At 41.4% G+C, this 27,842-nt stretch overlaps 1 protein-coding gene across 1 annotated transcript; it reads left to right on the top strand.

The window, feature by feature from the left end:
- The first annotated feature begins 93 nt into the window (after nucleotides 1-93).
- On the top strand, nucleotides 94-26,591 carry LOC142098436 (uncharacterized). The gene is made up of 9 exons (XM_075181284.1): nucleotides 94-1,291; nucleotides 7,278-7,334; nucleotides 9,261-9,308; nucleotides 9,837-9,914; nucleotides 12,284-12,331; nucleotides 17,092-17,145; nucleotides 24,398-24,451; nucleotides 25,005-25,058; nucleotides 26,521-26,591. The coding sequence occupies exons 1-9, from the start codon at nucleotides 1,015-1,017 to the stop codon at nucleotides 26,589-26,591; spliced, it is 741 nt and encodes a 246-aa protein (XP_075037385.1). The 5' UTR covers nucleotides 94-1,014.
- Nucleotides 26,592-27,842: the final 1,251 nt, after the last annotated feature.

Genomic DNA, 27,842 nt, shown 5'->3' with positions numbered 1-27,842 from the left:
TATATTCTTGTTTAAGTGCCTGTATGCGGGTCTGGCTTACAAGGAAATACATTTTTAAACTGCGTCTTAAAATTTTCCCATGTTTTGTCAATATTTTCACTGTCATTGTCTGCTGGCACACTCGTAAAATGCTTCCTCAAAAAGCTTAACACTTTCTATGGTTGTGAGTAATGCAGTAAATAACTGTACTATATCTCTGTTTGTGGGGTGTAACGTCTTGTAAGTTTTTTCTAACTTACTCAATACATATCCCTGATTTGTTTGGTAATTAGAACATTCTTCTACAATGTGTCTTAATTCCATATTATTCCACGGGACATGTATAGTCCACTTTCCCCCATCACCAGTTGTTATTTCTCTTACAGGATGCATTTGAATAGCAGGTGTGCTTTGTTCCCCCCTCTTATGAGAGATAGGCAAGGTGGACAGTTAGTAATGCACAAGATACAAAGCACAATATATAATTCATACAATATAAATGGCAGCTAAGAGGGACTAACCATCAAACTACACAGATAAGTAATTTATGCTGTTTTGCTCCCTACATTGGCACAGTGGTCTCTTAACAGCAGTGCATAGTCTTAGCCTAGTCATAGTCATAGTCATACCTCTGGTAAACACCTCTGATTTGAACTGTAAGTAAACAGTTTCCAAAAATTCTAATTTTATTTTCTCAAGATGATAGAGGAACCAGTTAATACAACAACTGTCTTCCCTCTGTCTACTAAGCTGCCTCACAGGTCTAGAAACTATTGTATGGCAGAGTGAACAACACAACTAGCTCGTGCCTGAAACAGCCGGGTCTCAAGAATTTGTATGTAACCATCAGACCGGAGAAATGTATGTTCTTATTTTCTTTCACTTTTCATGTGTAACTTAACACCAGTTCAGTTGTATTTATTTCTCTTGTGAAAAAGTTGTGCAGAACAACCAGATTTTAACCACATGCTCTAAGCAGGTAAATCCTGCAGATCGTGCTGATCTTGGCAGCGTGAAGACAAGATATAGGAAGAGATGGTGAGGACCGTGCGGGACGCCCTGGTAACTGCCCTGGAAAGTTTGGACAGTAAAGGACTGAAGAAGTTCAGAAACAAGTTAAATGACTGGGAGATAAAAGATGGGTATAACAAGATACCAAGAGGCCAGCTAGAGGCCAAAGAACCTGAGGACATTGCTGATCTTATCAGGAAATACTACACTGATTCCTATGGGATTGAGGTGACCTTGGCTGTTCTAGATGCTATAGATGAGAAGAAAGTGGCTGAGGACCTCCAAGCAGATCCAGGAAACGGTAAGAGAGCAACCAACAAGACATGTGAGACTAGTAACAGCTGTACTATTCACTTCTGCAGATGTGACCTGACTTATTAGTGCAAGTTGCCTACTTAGAGATAAATAAAATTTATGTAGAATATTTAGAAAGGTAAATCTAGATATACATAATGGTAATTGTGTTAGCAGTACAGAGCTTATAATTTGTTCTTAGATATATAAAGCATACTTGCCAACTTTTCCTCGTTGGCTTCAAGGAGATCCCGGGGGAGGTGGATGTGCAAGGGCGGGGCTTGACGAACTGCATCATTTTGCCCCCCCACCTTAACGGTTGTCACAATTTTGACAAGAGTAGACAACTATGCTTAAAGAAAAGCAGCTAATGAATTCCTAGAGACTGAAGGGTCTTTTACATTTCTGTCTCCATTACTGAAGTCATGTTGTCTTACCTGTCAGTCTTAAATATTGGTTAAATATTGGTCTCCATGAAAATGGCCTCCTCCATAGCCATCAATACATGGAAATAGGACCTAAATTCTGATCTGTGTCATCATGCCACAGATGGGGAAGCCAACCACGTCTTGTACTGGCTCAACATCAGGGAGAATGACAGACATTTCAGGGAGTGAGGGAGATCACCCCTATTTCAGGGAGTCTCCCTGATATTCAGGGAGAGTTGGCAAGTATGATATAAAGCATGTCAAAAGGTTCCCCGGCGCTGAAAAAATAGGGGGGGGGGGAACCAAAAAGAGGATGGGGATGGAAAAATTAAATTAAAAAAATAAATAAAAAAAAAATAAAAAAAAAAATTTAAAAATAAAAAATATATTAAAAAGGAGTGAGACAGAGAATGAGTGAAGCAAGTTAACCATCCGGTAAACTTGTAATTTATTAGACGTGGAAAAAACTAATCTATTAGATCAGTTCCAGCATAGCTGGATTCTTATGGTCATAAAATTGGTAACACACATATATGTACATATAAATAGGGACATGAGTATATGACAACAGTCTTTCCCTCCTGGTGTTCAAGCCAGCCGGCTAAAACACTGCCGTGAGTGTAAGCCCACAAAAAAAGGGCTAAAACTATGGTTTGCCCTGCAGGAAAAACTTTATGAAGGTACTTTATAGTAAACCTGGATAGCTATATGCAAATGCTGCTCCTGTTTCTCATCGGCAGCGAGTGTATCCAACAAACAGTACCAATTTGTATAGACAACAGTATACTCTCCTGGTGTTCAGGCCAGCCGGCTAAAACACTACCGTGAGTGTCAACACACAAAAAGAGAGTTAAAATGTAGTATGCCCAACTGAAAAGGCTATTGAAAGGTACTTTGTAGTATAACCTGGATAACTATATGTATATGCTGCTCCTGTTTCTTATCGGCAGCGGATGTATCCAATATACTAACAGTACCAATAATTTGATAAAGTCTCGTATAAGGCTTGAACAGCTAGACCACAAAGGGGATCAAAAGGTCACTAATATGATAAAGATCTATCAAACCCTTGAATCGCATCTCCGTGAGTCAATGTGGCAAAACATATCATATACCGTGAGCCGGAAATGAAGACTGCACGCTGTAAGTAAAAGTCTTCACAACAACCGTCCGTGGGCCTGGATAGCAATAAAGTCTGTAACCCATAAAACGGTGTTCCGCTTGCTGTAAAAAATGCAGGCCGCGATGAGGGTAGTGCACTTACCCTTACTGAGGATGCATCCTCCAGGCGTCCGGTTTCACTTGTTAGAAAACCCCGAAATAGATGGGCCCACTGGATTGTGGGAAAGATACAGGCCGGCTCGTGGCGCATGCGTGCTAGATGAATTTTCAGAGCGTCGCTCCTTGAAGATCGAAATATAAATGAAGGTATCGATACCAAAGCTGGTTGTAATGCTGGGTCTATGCATTTCACCCCACAGGGGGGCTTCTTCAGGGAGAAAACAATCAGCAAAAAATGATATAAAGCATACTTACCAACTTTTGCAGCCAGCTGTCCGGGAGAGGGCTCCATCTTGGGGGTCTGGCGGCGTGAATTGCACCGTTAGGCCACACTCCTCTCAATCTTTGCCTATTTCAGCCTATCGGTGGGTGGGGGTGGGCCAGGATGACAGTTTTAGCCCCACCCGCTTCACAAACGAGGTGAGCTGGACCCGAGATGTTGTCCCGCTCTTCCGAGAGTATGGGAGAACTCCTAAAAATTTGGGAGTCTCCCGGACATTCTGGGAGAGTAGGCAAGTATGATATAAAGATATTTGCTTCTTGGCAGAAAGGTGTTTACTTTTGTAATAGTCACTCACAGCTCGCAGCAGAAAGGGAGAAGTTAGAAAAGTCTGACTGTGCAGATCTTCGTTACAGATAACAGGTGGGTAATACCAGCCTCCAGCTTGCAGAAATAAAACTGTTTTACCAGAGCTGTCAAACTCCAGTGAGCTATATAATACACTCACACAAATCCTAACAAAAGTGTTCAAGTTACAAATGATGGTTACCTGGAAATATATGTGATTATATAACACTCGGCTTCATATCCATCTGCACCGTCTTTTTAAAGGTTTGTTTAAATGCAGAATTTAAACAGTAATGGAAAATATCAGGGCACATCATCATCATCAACACCATTTATTTATATAGCGCCACTGATTCCGCAGCGCTGTACTCAGCGATGTAACTCACTCACATCAGTCCCTGCCCCATTGGAGCTTACAGTCTAAATTCCCTAACACACACACACAGAGACTAGGGTCAATTTTGATAGCAGTCAATTAACCTACCAGTATGTTTTTGGAGTGTGGGAGGAAGCCGAAACACCCGGAGGAAACCCACTCAAACACAGGGAGAACATACAAGCTCCACACAAATAAGGGCATGGCCAGGAATTGAACTCTTGATCCCAGCGCTGTGAAGCAGAAGTGCTAACCACTAAGCCACCGTGCTGCCCTAAGGGTTTATGGATACATCTCAGGCTCACTTATTTCAAACCCCCTGACTCCAATGCTCTCACTCTGCTGTCTCTTATTCCAATGGCTGTCAGCTGTTACTCTCCTCCAGAAATCTTCCATATGGAGGTTTTTCATGCTTATGACATTAATTAAATATTGATGATCTAAAGCATCTTATTTGGAAGGTTTCCAACCATACTTGCTTACTCTCCCAGGAATGTCTGGGAGGCTATTGAATTTCGGGTAGTTCTCCCGATGACATGACCAAAATGTAGCTGTTTGCGGCATTATGCCCCCCTGCACTTGCTACCTGACCTCTCCTCCAGAAAATATTGGAGGGGAGGGTCATAGAGTTGGCAGGTATGTTTCCAACCATGTATAGAAGGCATGAGAAATTGTAATACATCTCATTTATTTAAGAGGCCTATTATATAGCATCTCTGGCAGCATAGAGGGGCACAGGGTAGTACTTCAGGGAAGTCAATGACTATGTAAAGCAGTATAGAGAGGCACAGGACGTTACAGGGCACTGATCTGTGTCAGCATGAAAACTTCTCAGTGTCAGGATCTGCCTGCAAGCTTAGGGATTGCATGCTGCTTTGCCTGGCAGCTCCTGCCTTTTGGTCCTTATTATTGTATTTATATTGGCAGTACCTCTATTCACCAGAGGTGCTGCTATTGTGTCTTACTTGTTTGTATCAGGGGTTAACCTGCTCTGTAAATTATCTTTTGCACTTGGGTGTGTCCCTTCTTAACCTGTCACTCCCAGCATACCTTGCTGGTTATTGTTGTTACACTCTGTTGTCTCAAGCTGTTGGTTGTTTCTTCCTGTTGTTACATGCTGCTGTGCTTTCTTTCTGCTGTACTTGTGGTTTACCTGCTACCTTGGATCTCTCTATGTCACCACTTACATGAATCAGCCATCTACCCGGTATTTATTTCATAATTTTCCTGTATGCTCACTATTACACCATCAGGTTGTACTTCCAGCAATAAACATTGTGTGTTTTCACCTCATTCCTGGCTCTTGAGCTGTATTTTGCATTAAACCGTGACACTCAGGCTGTGTAGTCTTTATGGTCACAGGGTTATATACCACCATTTACACCATCCAATACCTGGTTTCTGAGTATTGAATGTAAAGGAAGGAATATGATCACCTCCCATCATACAGGCTAAATACTCAAACGCCTGACAGAAAGTTGTGTAATGTTGGGAAAGTTATTTTTCCAAGAACACATTTTGTAGCCTAGCTGAACAGCCAGCAATGTATAGCCACAGTCATAGAAAGTATTTTGTTGCTTTTTTACTGGAATTCTTATGGGTAGAAGCATTGGGACTGATGCAGAGTGGGATGCATGCGCGTTTGAAAAGAGTATCTTGCGTGAAAACGCTCTATGCAAGCTCAGAAATCAAATGCATGCAAATGTGCAAATGAAGACTTGTGTGTATCTGACGCTTACAACTCCTTGCGACTGAAGAGGCATGATGGAGTATAATAAAGGCGTGTTCATGCAAATGTGGCTCATGCAGACCTGCAGAAGGTCTCATATCCGCCTGTTAGGAGACGTATCATTACACCACTTGGTGATGACTTATCATAAACCACTCTTTGCTAGTGGCGCTTACATATGGTATTAGGGTAGTTCTTGATGCCAGACTTTATAGTGAACCAATATAGGTCTAAAATCTATACAGAAAGAGGTTACCTCCAGTAGTTTGTGGAAACTACATCACCGTCTTTATGGGTAATGTCACATAGTACCAATTGAGCGCTGCACCTTTACCTGTCCACAGACACTACCGTTAATCTCAAGACCGGTGGTAATTGGCATCTTGATGCTTGGTATACCGACACCAACTATACCTACAAAAAAACCACGAACAGTGAAATTACGACATAATTAAAATTTACACTTAACTTGACACCAACAGAGGACATTACCAAAAGACCTGCAATGCGACTGCTAGAAAAGACAGTGACATGTTCATTTAAAGAGGTATGTTATAGTTAGGGTTAGGCATAGGGTTGGGATTAGGGTTAGGGTTATTGTCCCGGCAATAGGGTTTCTGAGATCCGTCTAAGGACCCCTGGGTCTAGGTGTGGTAGGAGTGTAGTGGAAACTGGAAGGCCGGATGAATGCCTTTCTCATAGAGCTTGCTCTAATCCTGTATACTGGATGTTAGAAGGGATAACCATGCAGAAGATAATAGCTGGAATCTGTACACAAGCAGGTAGAATGAAGGTGAGTCCACACAAGGAATAAATAACCAAAGTATTTATTTCAGCAGGCAGAATGAAGCTGAATTCACATGAAGGGTTGAGATCCGTGTACAGCAGGCAGAATGAAGCAGCAAAACAACAGCAACTGTGGAGATCTGAAATCAGGAACTAGGAAAGTGTTGCACTGGCCATTTGCTGAGAGTAGGAGGAGATTTTTATAGTCTGCAGAGGAAGCTAATTGGTGGATGAGATCAGGAGTTCATACTCAACAGAATGTTGTTTAGCAAATGTCTCCGCCAAGATGGCAACCTCCTATACTGCAGACAGAAGTCACGCTTGTCCCAGGATAGAATGCTGCATTCGACCAGGAGGGAGATGTACGGTGATATGGTACTGCCGAGTGGTGTAAACAGGACTAAGACCCCAATTTGTGACAGTTATGCTGCGTAAAATGTCGCTGTCATCGGTGATGTCAAAATCGACCGCTGGCATCCAGCATCTTCGGATTGTGTACCAGTTCATTTGGTAATGTCCTCCGTCGATGTCAAGGAAAGTGTACATTTCAATTATGCTGTGATTACACTGTTTGTGTTTTTTGGTAGGTATAGTCGGCGTTGATATCCCAAGCATCGGGATACCGTACCTAACCCCTCCAGACGGAGCTGTTTATTTTCATTGTTCTGTGATATAAAATATACTGGTGTTTTTATTTTTGTCTTTGACAAAAAGACAAAAGTGTTCAGCATATGTATATATGTACCAAGCCATTATATTTTTTATATGCTTTAAACACCGATACAAACAGTGTCTGGACTAACACTTACATTTTTGCCCTTTTAGTGGATGACGGATCTAGACAGCAGCATACGGGAACACATAAAGCAAGGACCTCTAAAGGTGAGCGGATGCAGTGCCAATAGGCTGACTAGTGGAAAATGGCTGCTGCACGTAAGTGATGTGTAAGTGATGGGCCCAGTTTATTAGGCAGCAAGAGAAGGGAAAAGAAAGACACACAATATTAGTTGGTATAAAAGGTTGGGACCTCTGTATAGCAGATACAGAGGTCCGATGATCATAGCCTGACGCGTTTCATCGTAGAATGCGATTTCCTCAATTCATTCATACATTCATTGATGCCTCTGAGGAAGTCGTATTCTACGATGAAACGCGTCAGGCTATGATCATCGGACCTCTGTATCTGCTATTCTATACCTGCCATGGTTATTTTTTGATGCCATCGTAGATGCCGTCCCGACAGTTTCATACTTACCATTCTCGTTGTGGAAAGTGTTACACATGTTGATTTAAGACATTTGGCAATCACACGCTGCTGGATATTGTGGGAAGAGTAACATCTAGCATGCACGCTATGCAGCAGCGATTACCTCCTGTGTGGACATTCTAGACTGCCGATTCTAATATCTTCATCAGTTTCTTTATTGGAGATCCGTGGGAGCTGAATATACAGGTTTCTTTATCTTACCTAAAGTAACCCTCTTTGGTGGCTTTTCACGTTTTTTGGATCAAGTGTTACATGACCAGCACAGCTATTTGTGGCTTCAACAAAGTAGGTTTGGTGATTCGCACAACATTCAATGTACTTTGTACAATGTACTTTGCAAAGCATTGTACATTGTCCATGCCCGCATACTTACATTACCCCTTAACAGCAACAATAACAGCGTCGCGGTTGCTGATGACATCATCAACTGTCGCCGGCGTCTTCATTCGTCGCGATGCCTTCCAGTTGTTGGTCACATCAGTCAGGACGGAGCCGTTCGCTGCCTTCACATCGGGGTAAGTGTGGTCGGAATAAAGATCATCATTATTCCGTACCCACCCGGTGTAAGTGCTGACTGATAGTGATGGCTGGCACGGCATAGTCTTTGCATTAAAAACTACATGTATGTGTGCCATTAGACAGCACAGAACATGTATATGCAAGAAAGAGAGACTATAAAAATGCATTTTGTATGTAGAGTACACATTAAGAACATCCTAATTTATGTATGTAATGTAAAACAAAGCAGATTTGTAACACACGACATGTAACGTTTAGAAAGAGCCTACCCAACTTCAAATCGAAATGCATCTAGTAATCTGTACGGACTTGATTACGGGCGGAATTTTGCTCAAGTTTCGTACTCTTTTTTTAACTGCAAATTGCGGGCAAATTGAGTCCGACCATGAATCAGGCACCGAATGAGTAACATTATGTTACCTGTTCAGTGTTTTAGGTGCTTCCCTACACACTGCCACCCTAGGCAACAGCCTAGGGTCACCTAGTGGTAGCGCCAGCCCTGGTCATAGCCATCACTGGAGCCCCCACTAACTCTTCATACCCTGTACATTACTGGGCACTCTATTGTTCAATTACTAACCCTGCATTTAGGTTCAGAATGTGCCCTAAACCACAGCAGCCAATCAGCAATTAGCTTTAATCAGTCTAGTACAAGTTAGACGGTGAAAGAAAGTGTCTGATTGGTTGCTATGGTTTAGTGCAAATTCAGCTCCTAAATGCAATGTTGGTAAATTGGCCCATCTGTCTCTACCTGACATCCAGGGAATGGGAATTCAGTTCTGCAGAGAAGGATGTCCCTGTCTCTCACAGATACACTCTCCAAATAGATTAATGGTTTTTCTTTAGTACCCTCGCCCCTTCTTTCCCCAGACCCCCCTAAAAACAAGAGCTGGATTTTGTTTATATATATGTTATTGGATATAAATTGCTGTTTGATAATTTGACAATAATTCCAAAGAGTTCCGGCATGTGTTTGGTTGTATTACTCATCATATTTCTGTTATTATACCTTTCATCACCAGATTATGAACCTCAACAAAAGATCCGGCGAATAGAAGAGAACTTTAATGGTGAGTAAGGAGAGGCTACTTTGTACTGAGAAAATAAACGAAGGGAGCAGAAATAGGGAATTAAATGCAAATAGATAGATATTGATCAAAGATATTCAAATAAATGAGGAACATAATGAGAGGAAGAAATAAAATGACTGAGAAAAAAACCTGTATAAAGCGAAAAATAAACAGAAATAGATACATGAAAAAGGAATAACTAAAGTGTCTCTAATAGTTCTCATGGTATTTTAAGTGAAGCCTCCATTATAACTCCTAGATTTAGGTGCTAATAGGTTTGAATAGTAATCTGCATGGAAACTGGGAGAATCCATTCAATCGATGTTAATATAGAACAGTTTGAAAAATAGAAGGAGATTTTTTTGTGTGAAGTTTTTCCGAATTTTGAGAGATGTTAGTCATAATATAAAACAGTTTGATAAAGGACCAATGTGATTTTGTAAAGCAGTATGATTCATTTCAATGTTGATCTTGGTTGTGCAATGAATATGTTTGGATTTTGTCTGATGCACATTTTTCTCTCACAAGCCATGGTCTCCCCTATCTTTGTTGAGAATCCTACTGTGATTTTCCATTCAGTTGGAACAAGTTCAATACCCTTTCATTGTAAGTATAACAAGGATACCTTTAAATTGACTTACAAAGCTTGTAAATACAATATACCCATGGCATTACAATCCAGACTACAGGGCACTACATACCGGTTGTCCTTCTAAAGATCTTCCACAATGCAGCATTTTTCCAAGAAGAATTTGGTATAAATGTTAATAACGTCCAAGCATAACTATTGTGGAAAACTACAATCTAAAGCCCATCACATTGAGAACATTTGGTGTCCAGGGTACCAGCATCTCATTCTTCTTCCTTTCACATCATGATGCCCTTAGCCAGTTATTATCTGTATTTGACAATAAACGCACCAGATCCATCCAACTCCTTCAATCAAAAAATTCCAACTTTTGCACTATTGAGGCCACAACCATCTTAAAAATGGCCGCAATTTTGCAAAAGTAGATGCATGATGTGACAAAACAAGATTTGCCCTTGCACTTTTACAGTTTCCTAAATGAGCCTTAATGTCCATGGTTCACCTTACATTAGAAGCTCAGGATCACTTATTGGCCTCTACTTGATCTCATAGATGGTATATATGAGAACATCAGAGTACAAAATCTTACATCCTTGTCATAGCCATCACTGGTGTCCTCACTAACGTACCCTACACATCACTGGTGTCCTCACTACCTTACCCTACACATCACTGGTGTCCTCACTACCTTACCCTACACATCACTGGTGTCCTCACTACCTTACCCTACACATCACTTGTGTCCTCTCTACCTTACCCTACACATCACTGGTGTCCTCACTACCTTACCCTACACATGACTGGTGTCCTCACTAACGTACCCTACACATCACTGGTGTCCTCACTACCTTACCCTACACATCACTGGTGTCCTCTCTACCTTACCCTACACATCACTGGTGTCCTCACTACCTTACCCTACACATCACTGGTGTCCTCACTACCTTACCCTACACATCACTGGTGTCCTCACTACCTTACCCTACACATCACTTGTGTCCTCTCTACCTTACCCTACACATCACTGGTGTCCTCACTACCTTACCCTACACATCACTGGTGTCCTCACTACCTTACCCTACACATCACTGGTGTCCTCACTACCTTACCCTACACATCACTGGTGTCCTCACTACCTTACCCTACACATCACTGGTGTCCTCACTACCTTACCCTACACATCACTGGTGTCCTCACTACCTTACCCTACACATCACTTGTGTCCTCTCTACCTTACCCTACACATCACTGGTGTCCTCACTACCTTACCCTACACATCACTGGTGTCCTCACTAACGTACCCTACACATCACTGGTGTCCTCACTACCTTACCCTACACATCACTGGTGTCCTGACTAACGTACCCTACACATCACTGGTGTCCTCACTTACGTACCCTACACATCACTGGTGTCCTCACTAACGTACCCTACACATCACTGGTGTCCTCACTACCTTACCCTACACATCACTGGGTACTCTAGGTATAGTTACTAACATTGCATTTAGGTTTAGATGTGCCTTAGCCCACAGCAACCAATCAGAACTTACCTTATTTGTCTAGAGCCAGTTAGACTATGTAAGCAAGTGTCTGATTAGTAACTATGGCACCTAAATGTCATGTTGGTTAACTATCCCTTCATCATCGTTGCTTATATTCTAAGGTGCTACAATACTCTGCAGTGCTGGACAGTTAGATTTACAAATCAAACAAAACACAAAACAAACATAAAAACAGAACAAGTACATATGAGGTTGACAAAGGAGGTACAGACGTGAAACAAAATATAAAAAGGGCCCTGTGCATGCGAGCTTACAATCTTGAGAGAGGGAAATGCTGAGACAATAGGAGCTAGTGCGATTTGAAGTGGAGAAAGGACTGTAGAGGAATTAGTATCAGGTGGGCGTAGGATAGGCTATAGCGAAGAGGTGAATTTTAAAAGAGTCTGGTCAGGCAGAGTAGTGATTTCCATAAGTATGGAACAGCACGAGAGAAGTTTTGGAGGCCAGTTATCAAGAGGTTGCAGTAGTCAAGGTGGTTGATAGCCTTCATGTTCTAAAACACACACGCCAAACACTAGCTATGCAGCCTGCACAGACTGAATATATAAAGATAACAGAGACATGTGGTCAGTGACTGAAACTATCCCCCAGTAACCTCACAGTACAAAAGCCAACAATAAAGTTCTTAAATAAACATTGCATGAAAATAATCAAACTATTGAATAAATACAAAATGCACATCTGATTGCAGTCTAGGTAACTGGTGCAGATTTGGTGTAAGATAATTACCCACTTATATAACTGACCTTGGTGATGAGGCGTCTACAACGAGGTATTTCTTTAGTTGGATTAACCATTTTATTTCTGTCTTTTCTGTTTTAGCATCAGGCAATAAAGTTCCAATAAAGTGTAAACCGGCGGCTGCTCAAGGTGAGAAGCGAGGGGTTAATTTATATTGAGACATTTAGAAGAAGAAACAAAGGCAGGGAGCGGAAATATGGAATTAAATGCTAATACATTATTGATATGGAGCAAAGATGTACAAAGAAATGTGGAACATATGACATAAGAAATGGAATGGCAGCTGCAATGGGTTTGGTACTGACTTGGGTTAGAGGTTGCTAACCCTATGACAACACTCCTGCCCGCTCACAGCTGGGCACACATTTAAAATCCATCACATTTAAATTAATTAAATGTTTCCAGTGCATCAGGCGTTAACACATGCCAAGCTGTGAACAAGCAAGTGTGCCGTCACAAGCTGGGAAGGGAGGCCCCCGGGCTAAGGGTACTGTGAGGCCCCCAACAATGAGGCCCTTCCCCCCCGTGAGCCTACCTCCTTCCGTTGTTCCACTCCCTGTAGTGCTTCCGCGGCGCACTGTAATCTCCTTACTGAGATCTCGTGAGAGTGAGACTATGACTCATAGTCTCACTCTCACTCGATCTCCTCAGTAAGGAGATTACTGAGTACCGCGGAAGGACTACAGTGACAGCAGGCAGCTAACAGCATAACATTTGCTGTTAGCTGCATGCCATTCTCCCTGAACAGGTGACAGTCGGAGCCGGGGGTGGAGACCCCCCCGACCAGATAAATCTCAACTGGCCTCCCAGCTGCCCGAGGCCCCTGGGCTGTAGCCTCTTTAGCCCTATTGTTAATCCGGCTCTGGCCACAAGGACCAGTGATTGGTAAGACACCTGCATTTTACAAGCAGTTTTAAGATGATTAAGCTCTGGGTAATGCACCTGTGTCCGGCTGTCTAATGTAAACATACTGTGGCACAGAGCAGTGTATGGGCGCTTTTGTTACCAGTGCTGCTCATGCAGCTTCACAATATGCGGGCACTGTAAAGCATGGATTGGGCTGAGAAAGTGCAGTCCTACTGCAGCCCACTGCGGTGCTCGGTGATAGGTGGGAACTGATTGTCCAACTGCCCCACACTAGAGATAGACTGGATGTTAGGGGTGACTCAACAGTTGGATCATTTGATAGGAACACTTAGTATGTGAGCTACACTGACGTGACCTCTTCACTCCACAAACTGGAATTGTGTGCAGGAAGCTGTATTAGCTAAGCACGGAAACATCCACGAGTAGTCGATTTTCGGTAATTTCAATGAACGCTTTCCAGCAACTTTATTTATATCCACATTGCATCACTTTAGTTCCAGGAGTTGAGTTATATGGATACAGCCCTTTGTAGCATTATTTTGATTAAAGGAGGACCAAATCGGAACTGTTTCATTTTTCATTTCAGCAACTGACTATACCATACTGACCGCATACTAATCCAGTGTTTATCATCTAATTATATTCATATTTGTGTGCTTTTATTGTTTTTTTACTTATTTATGAATAAATATTTTTGTTAGGAATTGTAAAAGGGAATGCGACTTTTTATGATATTAATATGAATTGACAAGTCATTAGCGCAGTCACATTGTTTTTAGTGACATTCCTATTTCTAGGAATTAATTCACAAACACATATTTGCAGATTTATATGCCTAAAAATTAGCTTGCACATGACAGGACCCCCCCAAGCACTATTAACCCTGGTGCTGTCAACCTACTGCTGGTTGTGTGAAAATCAGGGAAAAATTTCCATGGGGTCCCCTCGATTTTCACATAACCAGCACTACGCAAACCAGCCTGGGGTGGGTGGCCCTAAAACAGGGTGACACGCGGCAGGGGTCCCCCTGCCATAATGACTAACCAACCCCAGGCTTTTCAGCAGTGGGCTGGATTCCCTAGGAAGTGGGGTCCGCTGAAAAAAAATAGTGGGTCCTCCCTCAAGGGACACCCAGCCCAGTACTGAAAGTAATAGGGCTCTTCCTACACCCCTGGGTGGTGGGTTTAGGGTAATAATGGCGGAAATTAAACTAAAAAAAATAAACAGTCGCCATTTTGTTTTGTGGAACTACAAGTCCCAGCCAACCCGGGCTGCCATAAACAGTGTGGGCATGCTGATGCTTGTATAACTACAAGCACCAGCATACCCATGGCAGCCAGGGCATGCTGGCGCTTGGAGAACCACAAGTGCCAACATGCCCTGACACCCAGGGCTGTCTGAGACCTGTAGTTCCACAAAACCAAATGTTAAATAAACCACAACTCCCTGTTTTTAACCACAACATTTTATTAAAATAAATAAAACCCCAATAAATACAACACACACCCTCATTTCATACCACAGAAATTTATTAAAAATAAGAAAACCCCAATATGCTCACCAATCTGAATTCTTCTTCTTTCGTCAGCAGCTTATAATCCAAAAATTCTTGAAAACCATGTTCATATAAATTTGTAATTCCAAAGTCCCTGCTTGTAAAGTCCTTAATAATCACTCAGATATAATCTCTCATCCAATCTCTTAGCTCCACATCATCATCAGTTATTTATATAGCGCCACTAATTCCGCAGCGCTGTACAGAGAACTCGCTCACATCAGTCCCTGCCCCATTCGGGCTTACAGTCTAAATTCCCTAATATACACACACACAGAATAAGAGAGACTAAGGTCAATTTAATAGCAGACAATTAACCTACCAGTATGTTTTTGGAGTGTGGGAGGAAACCGGAGCACCCGGAGGAAACCATCGCAAACACAGGGAGAACATACAAACTCCACACAGATAAGAGCATGGTCGGGAATCGAACTCATGACCCCAGTGCTGTGAGGCAGAAGTGCTAACCACTTATCATTAATTTAACATTGTGATGAGCGCTACACACACACACAGAATGTTTATGACTTCCAGCTGCTAAGAAACAATACATTAAGTAGGTTATAGACACATATATAATGCAAATAAGGTCTCTGTACAGCGCTGCGGAATTAGTAGCGCTATATAAATAGCTGCTGCTGATGATGATGATGCTATATTAGAATTTTCACATGTTGCAATATACAAACCGTGCTTAAAATATAAGATTCCATTGAGATCAGAACCTCAAACATAGCCTAAAAAAATTTGTTTTTTTTTAACAGCAATCTGGTATAGATGTTAGCAATGTCCAGGCATTAAACTACTGTGACAAGCTACAATCTAAAGCCCATCACATTGATCATAGCATTGTGCAAACAGAGGGCTATTCCACAGTCTAGACTTGTGAGGACTCTTGAAATGTTGGGTTTCAGTGAATTCCATCGTAAATGTTCTTTCTCCACCTCTTTACGAAATATTCTCCTTCTGAAAAATCACAGCTCATTTCTGCATGTGGGTGCACAAGAATTTTTTACAATATCTTCCAACAGTCCCAATTTTAGCAGGACAGTCCCGGTTCATGGACTTCAAAATGGGTGGGAAATGAGTGGAGTTTTGTCCAAAAGCTTCTGGCCTGATCGGGCGGTGTTTGGGTGATTAGAGGCAGTTTGAGTTTATCAGAGGCTGGGTTTATTTTGCTTTGATTTTATGAGTTTAAATGTTGAGAGACATGTTTTTATTCATATGCTAATCTGCACTCATCAAGAAATGCCCCCAATTCACCCAACCCTTTCCATCAGGAGATGGCATCTTTTGCACCATTGCAGATGTGGTCATCTTAAAAAAGGGTGCAATTTTGAAAAAGTAGGTTTGTGTTGTCATAAAATAGTATTTGTACTACACTTTTGCAGTTTTGTAAACAAGCCTTAATGTCCATAGGTTAATCTTAGCCTGAGTACACACTACAGTGTTTTCAGCAGATTGTTGGGCCAATCAGAAAATAAATGACTGATTGACCTGATATCAAAGTAGTGTGTACCCAGCAATGAGGAACTATTATCGTCCCAAAGCCCAAAATATTGTTGAACGAGATTGTTAAATTGAACTAAAAATCTTGTTCAATGATGGAACAATATCCTTCCAATTCTGCAGTGTGTATACACACTGCTGAATTGGAACAACAATTTAGCTAAGTAGCAGCCCTCTTCTTCCTCCTTCAGCTGATGGTTATGACAGTTGAAGTGCACAGATCTGAAGGTAATCGAGTATCTTGTGTACACATGTATCTGCATGCTGATCGGGATTTTTTTCCCCTGTCATTGGTAAAATCGCTAATTGTTAGACTTTTTCTGTAGTGTGTACCTAGCCTTACATTGGAAGCTCAGGGTCGCTTAGTGACCTCTACTAATAGCTTCATCCCATAGATGGAATATAAGAAAACATTGGAGTACAAACCCTTACATCACCCTCATCCCCATCAATGGTGTCTTCGCTACCTCTACATACCCTGCACATTGCTAGTCATTGACTAACCTTACATTTAGGTTCAACATGTGCCCTAAACCACAGCAACCAATCAGAAATTAGCTTATATCTGTCTACTGCAAGTGTGACAATGAAAGCAAGTGTCTTATTGGTTTTTATGGTTTAGTGGAAATTTTGCACCTAAATGCAATATTGGTAAAGTTACCTTTCTGTCTCTACCTGATGTCCTGTCAATGTGGGATTCAGTTTTACAAAGCAGAAGGGTCTGTCCTCTCACCCAGAAATACTCTCCAAATAGTTTAATGTCTCCTCCTCAGAAATCATCCATCCCCTTCTCCACCGCCAATCTCTCCCTGAACGTATAAGTAAAAACAGGAGTTAATTTCTGTTTATGTTTAACTGGATGTCAATTTCTGTTTACCAATTTGACAACAAGTCTAGAGAATAAAGTTATCTGTTTGGTTGTATTAATCATCACATATCTGTCTTCTTGTACTTGTAGCACCTGTCAATAAACCTACACCAAAGAACAAGAAAAAATCAGCGGCCGCTAAAGGTGAGAAGGGAGGGGCTAATTTATAATACGACATTTGGAAGAAAAAGAATAGACAGCGAGCAGAAGTAGGGAACTATATGGAAATATATAATTGATAGTGTTCAAAAATATACACATGCAAGAATTAAAAAGAATGAGAAAAATATTGGAGAATGAAATTATTAAAACACTAGATAAGGAGGCAATTAGGGAAAAATAAACAATGAAATAAATGAAAGAGGAACAGCTGAAATGACTCTAATTATTCTAATGGTGGTTTTTACGTGAGCCGTCCATTATAACCCTTACTTTTAGGTGCTAATAACTTTTGAATAGTAAAACTCATCTTAATGGAAACTGGGAAAATCAGTTCAGCCGATCGTAATATAGAGGTGTTTTTTTTTATTTTTTTGTGAACTTTTCCAACTATAACGCTAGTCGCCCAAAGTGTGACAGAAAAGATACCCATGAAAGTGTAAGGGTTATATTTATTTAACTGCAAATTTGAAGAAGTGGAGATGTTGCCTATAGCAGCCAATCAGATTCTAGTTATCATTTATTTAGTACATTCTACAAAATGATAACTAGAATCTGATTGGTTGCTATAGGCAGCACCTCCACTTCTTCAAATTTGCAGTTAAATACTTTTTCAAACCCGCAGTTTAGTAAACATATCCCTAAGTGTTTTGTGCCTGACCGAGGGCTTTTCTTTTGTTCAAATAGAACTTCTACCCATCACTCCAGACTTTTGACTTGCAGTTTTTTTTATATTTTTGCTAAAGTCCAGTAATTGGTAAACTACTATTTCTTATGTCTGTGTACTACATTATAAATATATATTAATTGTGCCCACTATTGGGCATAAATGTAGTACAGACTGTTGGTAGACAAATATGATACCAATATTAAAAGGGGGAAAAAATAATACCAGTAAATTATAAACCCATAAGGTGGGTAAACTGTATGAAGCAATTGAGAGATTTTATTCAAAAATATATTTTAGAAAATAATGTGGTAAAGGGTCAGCATGACTTTGCATAGGACCAGTTGTGTTAAACCAGTATGATTCATGTTTATTAGGTGGTTAATTTTAATGTTAGTTGTGGGATTGATTTGATATATTTGGATTTTGAACAAGTGTTCAATACTGTTCCATATAACAGTCCGGTTAATAAAATGAGATAACTAGGACTAACATGTAGGAACACCATTACAACTTGCTGACTGATAAAAGGTAAAGCTTATTTGGAAGTAGAACATTTTCTGAAGGGGCTAAAGCTATTAGTGGTCTCCACAGGGAGCAGTTCTGGTCCTTGTAATTTCAAACTTTTTATTAATGACCTTGTTGATGCCCTAGAATGTACGATGTGCATACCTGCTGATGACATAGAGCTACTTAGTGTTACTAACATTGGGCCTGATCCATGTTCGGAAGCAACCTGCACGCAAGTTGCATTTTAAATGTGTCATGAGCCGCCGCGCTAGCCACAACGGCTCCTTCTACGGTTGCATCCCGACTGTTCCCCGTTGCTAGGGTGACCGGGATGCTCTTCTGATCTTCGCTACGTCCCGGAAGGGAGTTTTACAGCCGGGGCGCATGTGGAGTAGAATTGATTAATTATCAGCCTGCTGTGGCTGATTTAGTGTACTGCACTATGATTGGCTCCTTGCAGTATTTAAGGCAGAAAGGGCTTAGCCTCCCTGCCGGTTATAGCTTTTGTGCCGCACACTTGTTGACCTGTTTCCTGTGGATACTCTGCCATTCTTCTGATTCGACTTTTGTTGTGACCCATGGCTTGTTTACTGGACCCTGCTTGAACGCTGATTGCCCTGACCTATGCTCTCTTTCATGGATTCCCGTACTTGCTGCCAGGCCCGACCTTTGGCCCGTCTTAGACTGCCCTGCCTGCATCTGTCCCACGACCCTCGGTCTGTTCCTGCTTTTCGGTGTGCTGTTGTTGGTGTCTTTACCTCCTTAGGTGGCTACTAGCCGCAACAAAATGAAAGTAGATCTCAATAAATGTCTCCATCAGAATCTGGCTGGAAGTACACTCTGCCTACGCGTTACGTGCCGTATAAAGAGGCAGAACGGAGACGACTGCAGTATACGCAGAAGCGTATATTCAATATAAGGTCACATCAGAATGCTTAAAAAAATATGATATTATAAATGAAATGAGCAACTTACATTTTAATCATTATTAACAATATGGATTTTTGTTTTTTTACATTAAATAAATAAACAAAAATGCTATTAATGCATATTATACATAGTGTTTTAAAGTCTATCATACACATGTTCTGTGCTAGCCAGTGGCACACATATGTGTAGTTTTTAAAATAAATACTATGCAGTGTCAGTCGGCCCTAACACCTGCCATGTACCCGGTACAAATGGTACGGCAGAAACCAGGCGCACTTACGAGAAACCTAGAACTTGAATCAGCCACATCTGCATCAGAACATCTTTACTGTATATGGCCTATGTTAGTCCGGCCCCTTCCCTCCTCCTTTCCGCCTCTCAAGTCGTAGGCAGGAGTCAAAGTAATTTGCACTCGGACATGAAGTGCACGGAATTGCGTTTCAAATGGCTCTGCGCATGCGCAGAATCGCCATTACTCATTATACTGCACGCAAACCTACTTACATCTGAACATTAATCAGGTCCATAGAGTAGGATAAGTAACTTGCAACAGTGTCACGTTTTTAACACAGGGATTACCACTGACTGGTATTGGCACTGGAGTCTAACGCACCTCCGGTGTTCACCAGGGACCCCCGCGAGGAGGTATGGGCAACGCTGCGTGAGGTGCGCAGGTTGCGGTTCTCCCAGATAGTCACCAGTGCAGTGATGGAGGCAGAATAGTTAGACAGTCTGGATCAGAGCCAATGGTAGCGCGGTACAATGGAGCTAAGCAGGAGAATAGTCAGGAACGCTCCGAGGGTCAAAACCAGAACGGGCAGCGCAGTACAAACGGAATCCACAAGAAGAGTCAAAGGCAAGCTCAATCAGGAACCAATAAAGCAGAGGAATAACACAGGAACGCTGGAGTAGTGAGGACAAATACTCTGGCACCCTAATGGTGCCAGAGTGGGGTTTAAATACCTGTGGATGAGCTCTGATAGGAGGTAGGATATCTGGCGACTAGACAAAGCTGATTGCCGACGGCAGGAGGAGCTGGCGTCCCGTTGTCTGGCATCGGGATGCGGCGCACAGCGCATGCGCACATTGCTGCCGACAGTAACCCCGGAAGGACGTCCTGTTGCTAGACGAACACCAGAAGGCGACCGTCTCTGGCACCTATGTGGGGTGCGGTGGCGGCGCCTGACAAACAGAAGGTTTAAACCATGGTTTTTCCAAACCCAGTCCTCATGGCCTTCTAGCAGTGCTGGTTTTCCAGGTGATAACTGAAATAATTATACAACCTGTGGATCTTTTACAATATGTCAGTCAGTAATGAATACACCTGTGCTTCAGCAAGGAGATGTGGAAAATGTGCACAGTTACGGGGGCCATGAGGACTGGGTTTGAGAAACTCTGGTTTAAAAAAAATGGCAAAGTGGGTTTATTGTTAGCTCTTTTACCATGCTGACCCATAGAAGTGCCCTAGAATTAACAGAAGACAGACTCGGCACCAGCCAAGCACAACCAGAACCACCTAGAGGGTACGAATGACACTTAGGTAAGTATCTTGATGCAAGCAAAAATAATATTATTGTAACAACGACTACATTGAAAAGACTAAAGGGTAAATTTACTAATTTAATTTACTCCTAATTCTCTTTTAAAATAATGTACTTAGGAGTTCACTTCACTATACTGACACATTCAACCCTTACTTGGAGAGAGCTATGGCCTCCACTCCTCAAACACTGATACAGCAGAGCTGATCCTCCGATTCTTCACGCCTCTGCCACCAAGCCAGTAACCAAATCCAATGTCACCCTGTTTTTTTCATGCACACAAAGAGATAAAGTCAATGGAGTCTTGAGCCACTTCCAAATATCTTAGAGCAGGTCCTGAGAGGGTCCAACAGGAGCCATGATCCTTAGTCGGTGCTATTCAAGCAAAAGTCTCCCATTGGCATCAAGTGGGCTTAACTTTTATTTAGCCTGGCACCCTTTTCTCACCACAGTAACAGAATGGCAAACTGAGCTGGGGAGGCAGATGAAGTGTATAGTAAAAATAAATATAGAGTTATACATTTAGACCAATGTAATAACTAGAGATACTCAGGCTCGGTTTTTATGAAAACCAACCACCTCCCCCCCCCCCGAGCATCGCTATTCGGAGTACAGAGCCGAGGCGGCTCAGTACTTTCCTTCTTTCTGAGATCTAAATCGAGGTAAAATGTTATTATTGTGTCGTCGGATCTCCCAGGTTTTGAATTCCATAAGTACCTCCCTCCCCAGGAGATCCAGCCCCATTGCTCACACAGAAAAGGGGGTAGCAGTGTTCTTGTCAATCTCCAGTAACATTGCTCAGTGCCATTGCTCACACAGAAAAAGGGGTAGCGGCGTTCTTGTCACTCTCCATTCTTCAGTGCCATTGCTCAGTGCCATTACTCATACATAAACAGGAGGGGTAGCAGTGTTCTTGTCACTCTCCATTCTCCAGTGACATTGCTCAGTGCCATTACTCATACATAAACAGGAGGGGTAGCAGTGTTCTTGTCACTCTCCATTCTCTAGTGCCATTGCTCAGTGCCATTGCTCATACAGTCAGGAGGGGTAGCAGTGTTCTTGTCACTTGACAATGGAAATGACTGGAAAATAATGTTATTGAGGTTAATAATAATGTAGGAACAAAAAAAGAGCAAAATTATGTAATTTTAGCATTTTTTAGCATGTAAAAAAACCTCAAATAAAAACACAGATCCAAAACCAAAAAACGTGAGGGCAGTTTTGCTGAAACCAAAACCAAAACACGAAGTTAATACAGATCCAAAATCAAAACCAAAACACGTGAGGCCGGTTTTGCCAAAACCAAAACCAAATCCCGAAGTTAATACAGATTCAAAACCAAGACCAAACCCAAAACAGGGGGGTCAGAGGAAAGCGACATTATTAGTAAAGAGAAGTTAAAAAATAAATTATAAACAGAGGATCAAAAATGGGATTTTTGGCCTTGGAAAAATACACATTAGAGCTATGAAGGTTTGTCTAATAAGCGTTTCGCACCCAGGATGGAACACATGACAAGGGACCATCAGTTGCGAATGGAAGTACAGGAAGGGGATCTTTACTGTAAGAGTGGTTAAACTGTTACATTCTTCACCATAGGAGATAGTGATGAATTAGTTAACAGAATTTAAAATTTAAATATAGATGGGATAAGAAGAAGAAATGGTGTATTTAGCTATAATTAATAAAACACTTTTTGGAGGGCAATTGATCCAGTGAATGAATGTGACATAGACATCTATGGGGACTGCTATATATTACTAAAAAAAGTGCAAAGCAGCAGATATCTATGATATCTATATCTATGATATCTGCTGCGATGCACTGTTGATAGATTAGACAAACACTTTTGTTTTCAGGGAATTTACATGTAACACCCCCCTAGTGGTGTTTTAGTTAAACCTTTACCTCAGTGAATACAGGAGGGGTCACCTAGAGGGTAAGCTAGAAGTTTATAAAAAAATACATAAACTGGCTACCATGGTGATAACCCAGCCCAGCCTGTGAGACTGAGGTAGAGGAAGGAGGGGCTATCTTTAAAGGGGGGATAGAGTCAGAGACTGGAAGAGACAGAGGAGAGGAGAGATGGTAGCTGGAGACCTGGGGTGGAAGCTCCCAGGCTCCCCCAGCATTCCCTGGCTGTCTGAGCATGGTGCCTGAGCCAGGGCAAGGAATGTGTGCCCTGGATGAGGAGGGAGAACTCCATGTCACTATAGATAACCCAAGAGAGAGGGGGACACTTTGCATGGAAGAGACCCTGGAGGAGGGTTGCAACAAGAGGCATGGCAGTTGTAGTGTCAGATCCTGAGGCTGAGAGTACACAGAGTGATGTGTCAGAGCACAGGAGACATCATCCCCGCAGAGGAGGGATGAGCTGCAGTTGAGAGGTACACAGAGTGTGTCAGAGCTGCATGGAGGAGAAGCTGCCTGCCTGTTAGCATCCATGTGAGTGCCCCTGCAGAGGAGGGTGATCTGCAGTGAGTATGGAGTGTAAGAGACCTATGATTTATGTTATATAACATCTGGATAACATTAAGAACTGTGCAGGAGGAGTGATAAGATATTTGCAACCATATTCGTATTGCTCATTAAGAACTGTGCTGGAGAGAGTGAGGAGCTGTATATATTTCTTTATTGCTGCAACCACTATGATTATCGTGCTGGAGGAAGAGGAGTGTAATTGAAAGTTCAGTTTATCATAGAGATGGTCTGGCGCCCAAATTATTGTGACTTCTATTACACTGCACCAAAGTGACATCCCCTGTGTCCCACTAATGACAGAGAAACACCTGCATGTGCAGGGACCCCCTGATCATTTACACCCATGCCCATCAGCTAGCCAGGGCTTGAGAAGAAGGTGCACTGTGTACCCATTGCACACCACACTACACACAGTGACAGGGGGTTACATACATGAAAATGAGGTTTAATAAATAAGCCCCTTAGTGTATTAGATTTGGGAACCACTGAGCGGAACGCTTAGTAATTACATTATACTCCTTGAAACGTTTAGCCGATTATAGGTCCTGCTGTTATTGGGGTTGAATTATTAAATAGACCCTAGTTTCAAATGTTTCTCATATTGCTGACCCCAAGTGATAAATAACTCCCGAATCCCACTGTAAGCCAACTCAAACCCAAAACACATTATTCACAAATGGGCACTGGTTTAAGATATTTTAAATTGACCTAACCAGCTTGTAAGTGCAATAAATCCCAACCAGATAATATTACATATCAAATGCTGCTCTAAAGATCTTCCACAATGCAGCATTTATCCAAGAACAATCTGGTATATATGTAATTAATATCCAAGAAATTTGTTAATTAATCAGATGTGCGGAGCAGGGTGTCCTTGTATCTCACACAGATATACTCTCCAAACGGATGAATAGCTCATTCTCAGTACCCCCCATCCCATTCTTACCCCCAGCTCCCCCGGGAACCTGTAAGTAACAACAGGAATTGGATTTTGTTTATATATGTTTTATGACTGTAAATTGCCATTTGCCGATTTGACAAAAAGAAAGAATACTGGTATCTATTTGGTTGTATTAATCATCACATTTCTGGCTTATTGTCCTTTTAGCACCAGGAAATAAACCTACACCGAAGAAGAAGCAAAAACCACCGACAGTTAAAGGTGAGAAGAAAGGGGCTAATTATTTATTTACTTATTTATTTTCTAGCCTGTAAGGACATTGCTGTTTTAAATCTGCCCTGCAAAGTCACAGAATATCGGTGACTTGCAGAATCATTTACTAACATTACACATAGGTTCTAAATATGCCCTAAACCACGGCAACAAATCAGCAGTTAGCTTTTTTAAGTCTAGTACAAATTGGACAATGAAAGGGAGTGTCTGATTGGTTACTATGGTTAGTGCAAATTATGCTTCTAAATGCAATGACGGTAAATTAGCCCATCTGTCTCTACCTGACGTCCAGGGATTGTGGGATTCAGTTTTCCAAAGCAGGACGTCCCTGTCTCTCACACAGATTTATGGTTTCTCCTCAATAACCCCCTTTCTTCTATCTCCCTTCCACTCTCATCTCCCCCCTTTGAATGTATAAGTTAATAAAAGAGGCAATCTGTTCATATATGCTTTAGTGGATGTAAATTAAAAGCATTCCAGAGAGTACTGGTATCTGTTTGGTTGTATTACTGATCAAATCTCTGTCTTATTGTACTTGTAGCACCAGGCAAAAAAACTACACCGAAGAAGAAGCAAAAAGCAGCGAAGGCTAAAGGTGAGAAGAAATTTATAAGAGGAAATAAAGGCGCGATCTCACGATAAAACACGCACGCATACACTTGCACTCTCACATTCATTTATTTATATATTTCATATTTATAATGGTTCCATTCCACAGTCGTTTATGAGCAGATGGTTTTTGGTTTCTAGTTATATATATTATAAGGTTATATGTACACTTTAGTGATATTTAAGTTTCAGGTTACAGGAAATATGTCATGTTTAGTATCATTTTAATCCCCTATTTATCCGCAGTTGTCCGGTTCATTTGCCGAAAGGATCGCACACTGCATACTCTAGTTAGCGATGTTAGGGAATAAATGTTTAAAATATTACTGTCTGTGGAATGTAAATCGACTAGTTTAAACTGGATTCTGGGCGGGAAAATCAGAGTCATCATCTGGAGAGCAGACCCCCACCCTTGGAGGGGGTTGTTTGAACTGGCCTATGACCTGCAATACACTAGACCCTCCTGAAGCCTGGACCTATAGAAGCAAGCCACATTATCTGTATTGTTTTCTCAATATCACTGAGTGTATATATATGTATATATACACAGCTCCCTGGGACCAGCTAAAACAGTCATCTCTGACCACAGTCTTCTGGACTGAAGTACTGTAGCTGGTTCCAGCGGAGCGCAGCGGACGCGGCGTATGAATGTATGCATAATATATCGGCTGTACTGTACTTTACTTATTTATTGAACTGCTAAACTTTTGCTTTTGCTAAATAAATTGCTTGTGCTTCGGAACCACACAAATCGTTTAGACAATGCTTATTGAAAAACGATGAAAAGACTTTAATATAGTGTATTAGATTTGGGAACCACTGAGCGGAACGCTTAGTAATTACATTATACTCCTTGAAACGTTTAGCCGATTATAAGTCCTGCTGTTGAATTATTAAATAGACCCTAGTTTCAAATGTTTCTCATATTGCTGACCCCAAGTGATAAATAACTCCCGAATCTCACTGTAAGCCAACTCAAACCCAAAACACATTATTCACAAATGGGCACTAGTTTAAGATATTTTAACTTGACCTAACCCGCTTGTAAATGCAATAAATCCCAACCAGATGATACTACATATCAGATGTTGCTCTAAAGATCTTCCACAATGCAGCATTTTCCCAAGAACAATCTGGTATATATGTAATTAATGTCCAGGGAATTTGTTAATTATTCAGATTTGCAATGCAGGGTGTCTTGTATCTCACACAGATATACTCTCCAAATGGTTGAATAGCTCCTTCTCAGTACCCCCCATAACCTTCTTATCCCCCCTTCCCCCCAGCTCCCCTGGGAACCTGTAAGTAAAAACAGGAATTGGATTTTGTTTATATATGTTTTATGACTGTAAATAGCTGTTTGCCGATTTGACAAAAAGAAAGAATACTGGTATCTATTTGGTTGTATTAATCATCACATTTCTGTCTTATTGTCCCTTTATCACCAGGAAAGAAGAAGCAAAAACCACTGACAGCTAAAGGTGAGAAGAAAGGGGCTAATTATTTATTTATTTTCTAGCCTGTAAGGACATTGCCGTTTTAAATCTGCCCTGCAAAGTCACCGAATATCGGCGACTTGCAGAATCATTTACTAACATTACATTTAAGTTCTACATATGCCCTAAACCACGGCAACCAATCAGCAGTTAGCTTTCAGTCTAGTACAAATTAGACAATGAAAGGGAGTGTCTGATTGGTTACTATGCTTAGTGTAAATTCTGCTTCTAAATGTAATGATGGTAAATTAGCCCTTCTGTCTCTACCTGACGTCCAGGGAATGTGGGATTCAGTTTTCCAAAGCAGGACGTCCCTGTCTCTCACACAGATTTATGGTTTCTCCTCAATAACCCCCTTTCTTCTATCTCCCTTCCACTCTCATCTCCCCCCTTGAATTTATAAGTTAATAAAAGAGGCAATCTGTTCATATATGCTTTAGTGGATGTAAATTAAAAGCATTCCAGAGACTACGGTATCTGTTTGGTTGTATTACTCATCAAATCTCTGTCTTATTGTACTTGTAACACCAGGCAAAACAACTACACCGAAGAAGAAGCAAAAACCAGCGAAACCTAAAGGTGAGAATATAGGGACTAATCTGTAATAACAAATTTATATGAGGAAATAAAGGCAGGGAGCAGAAATAGGGCATTAAATGCAAATCCATCATAGATATGGAGCAGAGATGTACACATAATATACATTTGGAACGTAATAAGACTCAGGCAGTGAACCAAAAATATGTACCGGCTTACACTTATGTCCCATATGTCTCCTTATACTTGGAGAGATGGAGGAACGGGGTGGGCAGTGGAAGACTTGTTCAAATAAATGTCTCTGGGGAAGACCTGGAGATGTGCGCTTATACACCAGTCAATACTACAAAAGCAAACATACTTGTAGGTTAATTGGCTGCTTTGTGTGTATTTATGTCCATGTGTGTGTGTCAGGGAATTTAGACTGTAAGCTCCTATGGAACAGGGACTGAGGTGTATGACAAATAATATGTGTACAGAGCTTCGTAATTGCTGGTGCTACATAAATAATAATAATCATACTCAGGACACTTGTACATGAGCAAATCTTAGTCCTTCTGAGTAGGGCTGCTGTCACAAAGGGCCCACTATAAATGAAGCAGGCAATGCTCCCCTCTCCAGAAAGGACTTTGACGACTTCACTCATCCCAAATCATCCACATGCCCTCTTAAGAACTTTCAATATAATGGTGTACCTAGCAGTGGGTGGCGTTGGCAAGGGGAACCCAGCCCTGAAT

The sequence above is a fragment of the Mixophyes fleayi genome, chromosome 7 (genome assembly GCF_038048845.1).
Source record: "Mixophyes fleayi isolate aMixFle1 chromosome 7, aMixFle1.hap1, whole genome shotgun sequence".
NCBI lineage: Eukaryota > Metazoa > Chordata > Amphibia > Anura > Limnodynastidae > Mixophyes > Mixophyes fleayi.
The sequence above is the reverse complement of the archived record's forward strand: the minus strand, read 5'-3'. Positions and strand labels throughout refer to the sequence as shown.

Excerpts from the sequence above, each read along its gene's own strand:
- LOC142098436 (XM_075181284.1), top strand. The coding sequence starts at position 1,015 with ATGGTGAGGACCGTGCGGGACGCCCTGGTAACTGCCCTGGAAAGTTTG. Across the intron at positions 17,146-24,397 it reads AAAATCAGCGGCCGCTAAAG|CACCAGGAAATAAACCTACA; the intron begins GTGAGAAGGGAG and ends TTGTCCTTTTAG. Across the intron at positions 24,452-25,004 it reads AAAACCACCGACAGTTAAAG|CACCAGGCAAAAAAACTACA; the intron begins GTGAGAAGAAAG and ends TTGTACTTGTAG.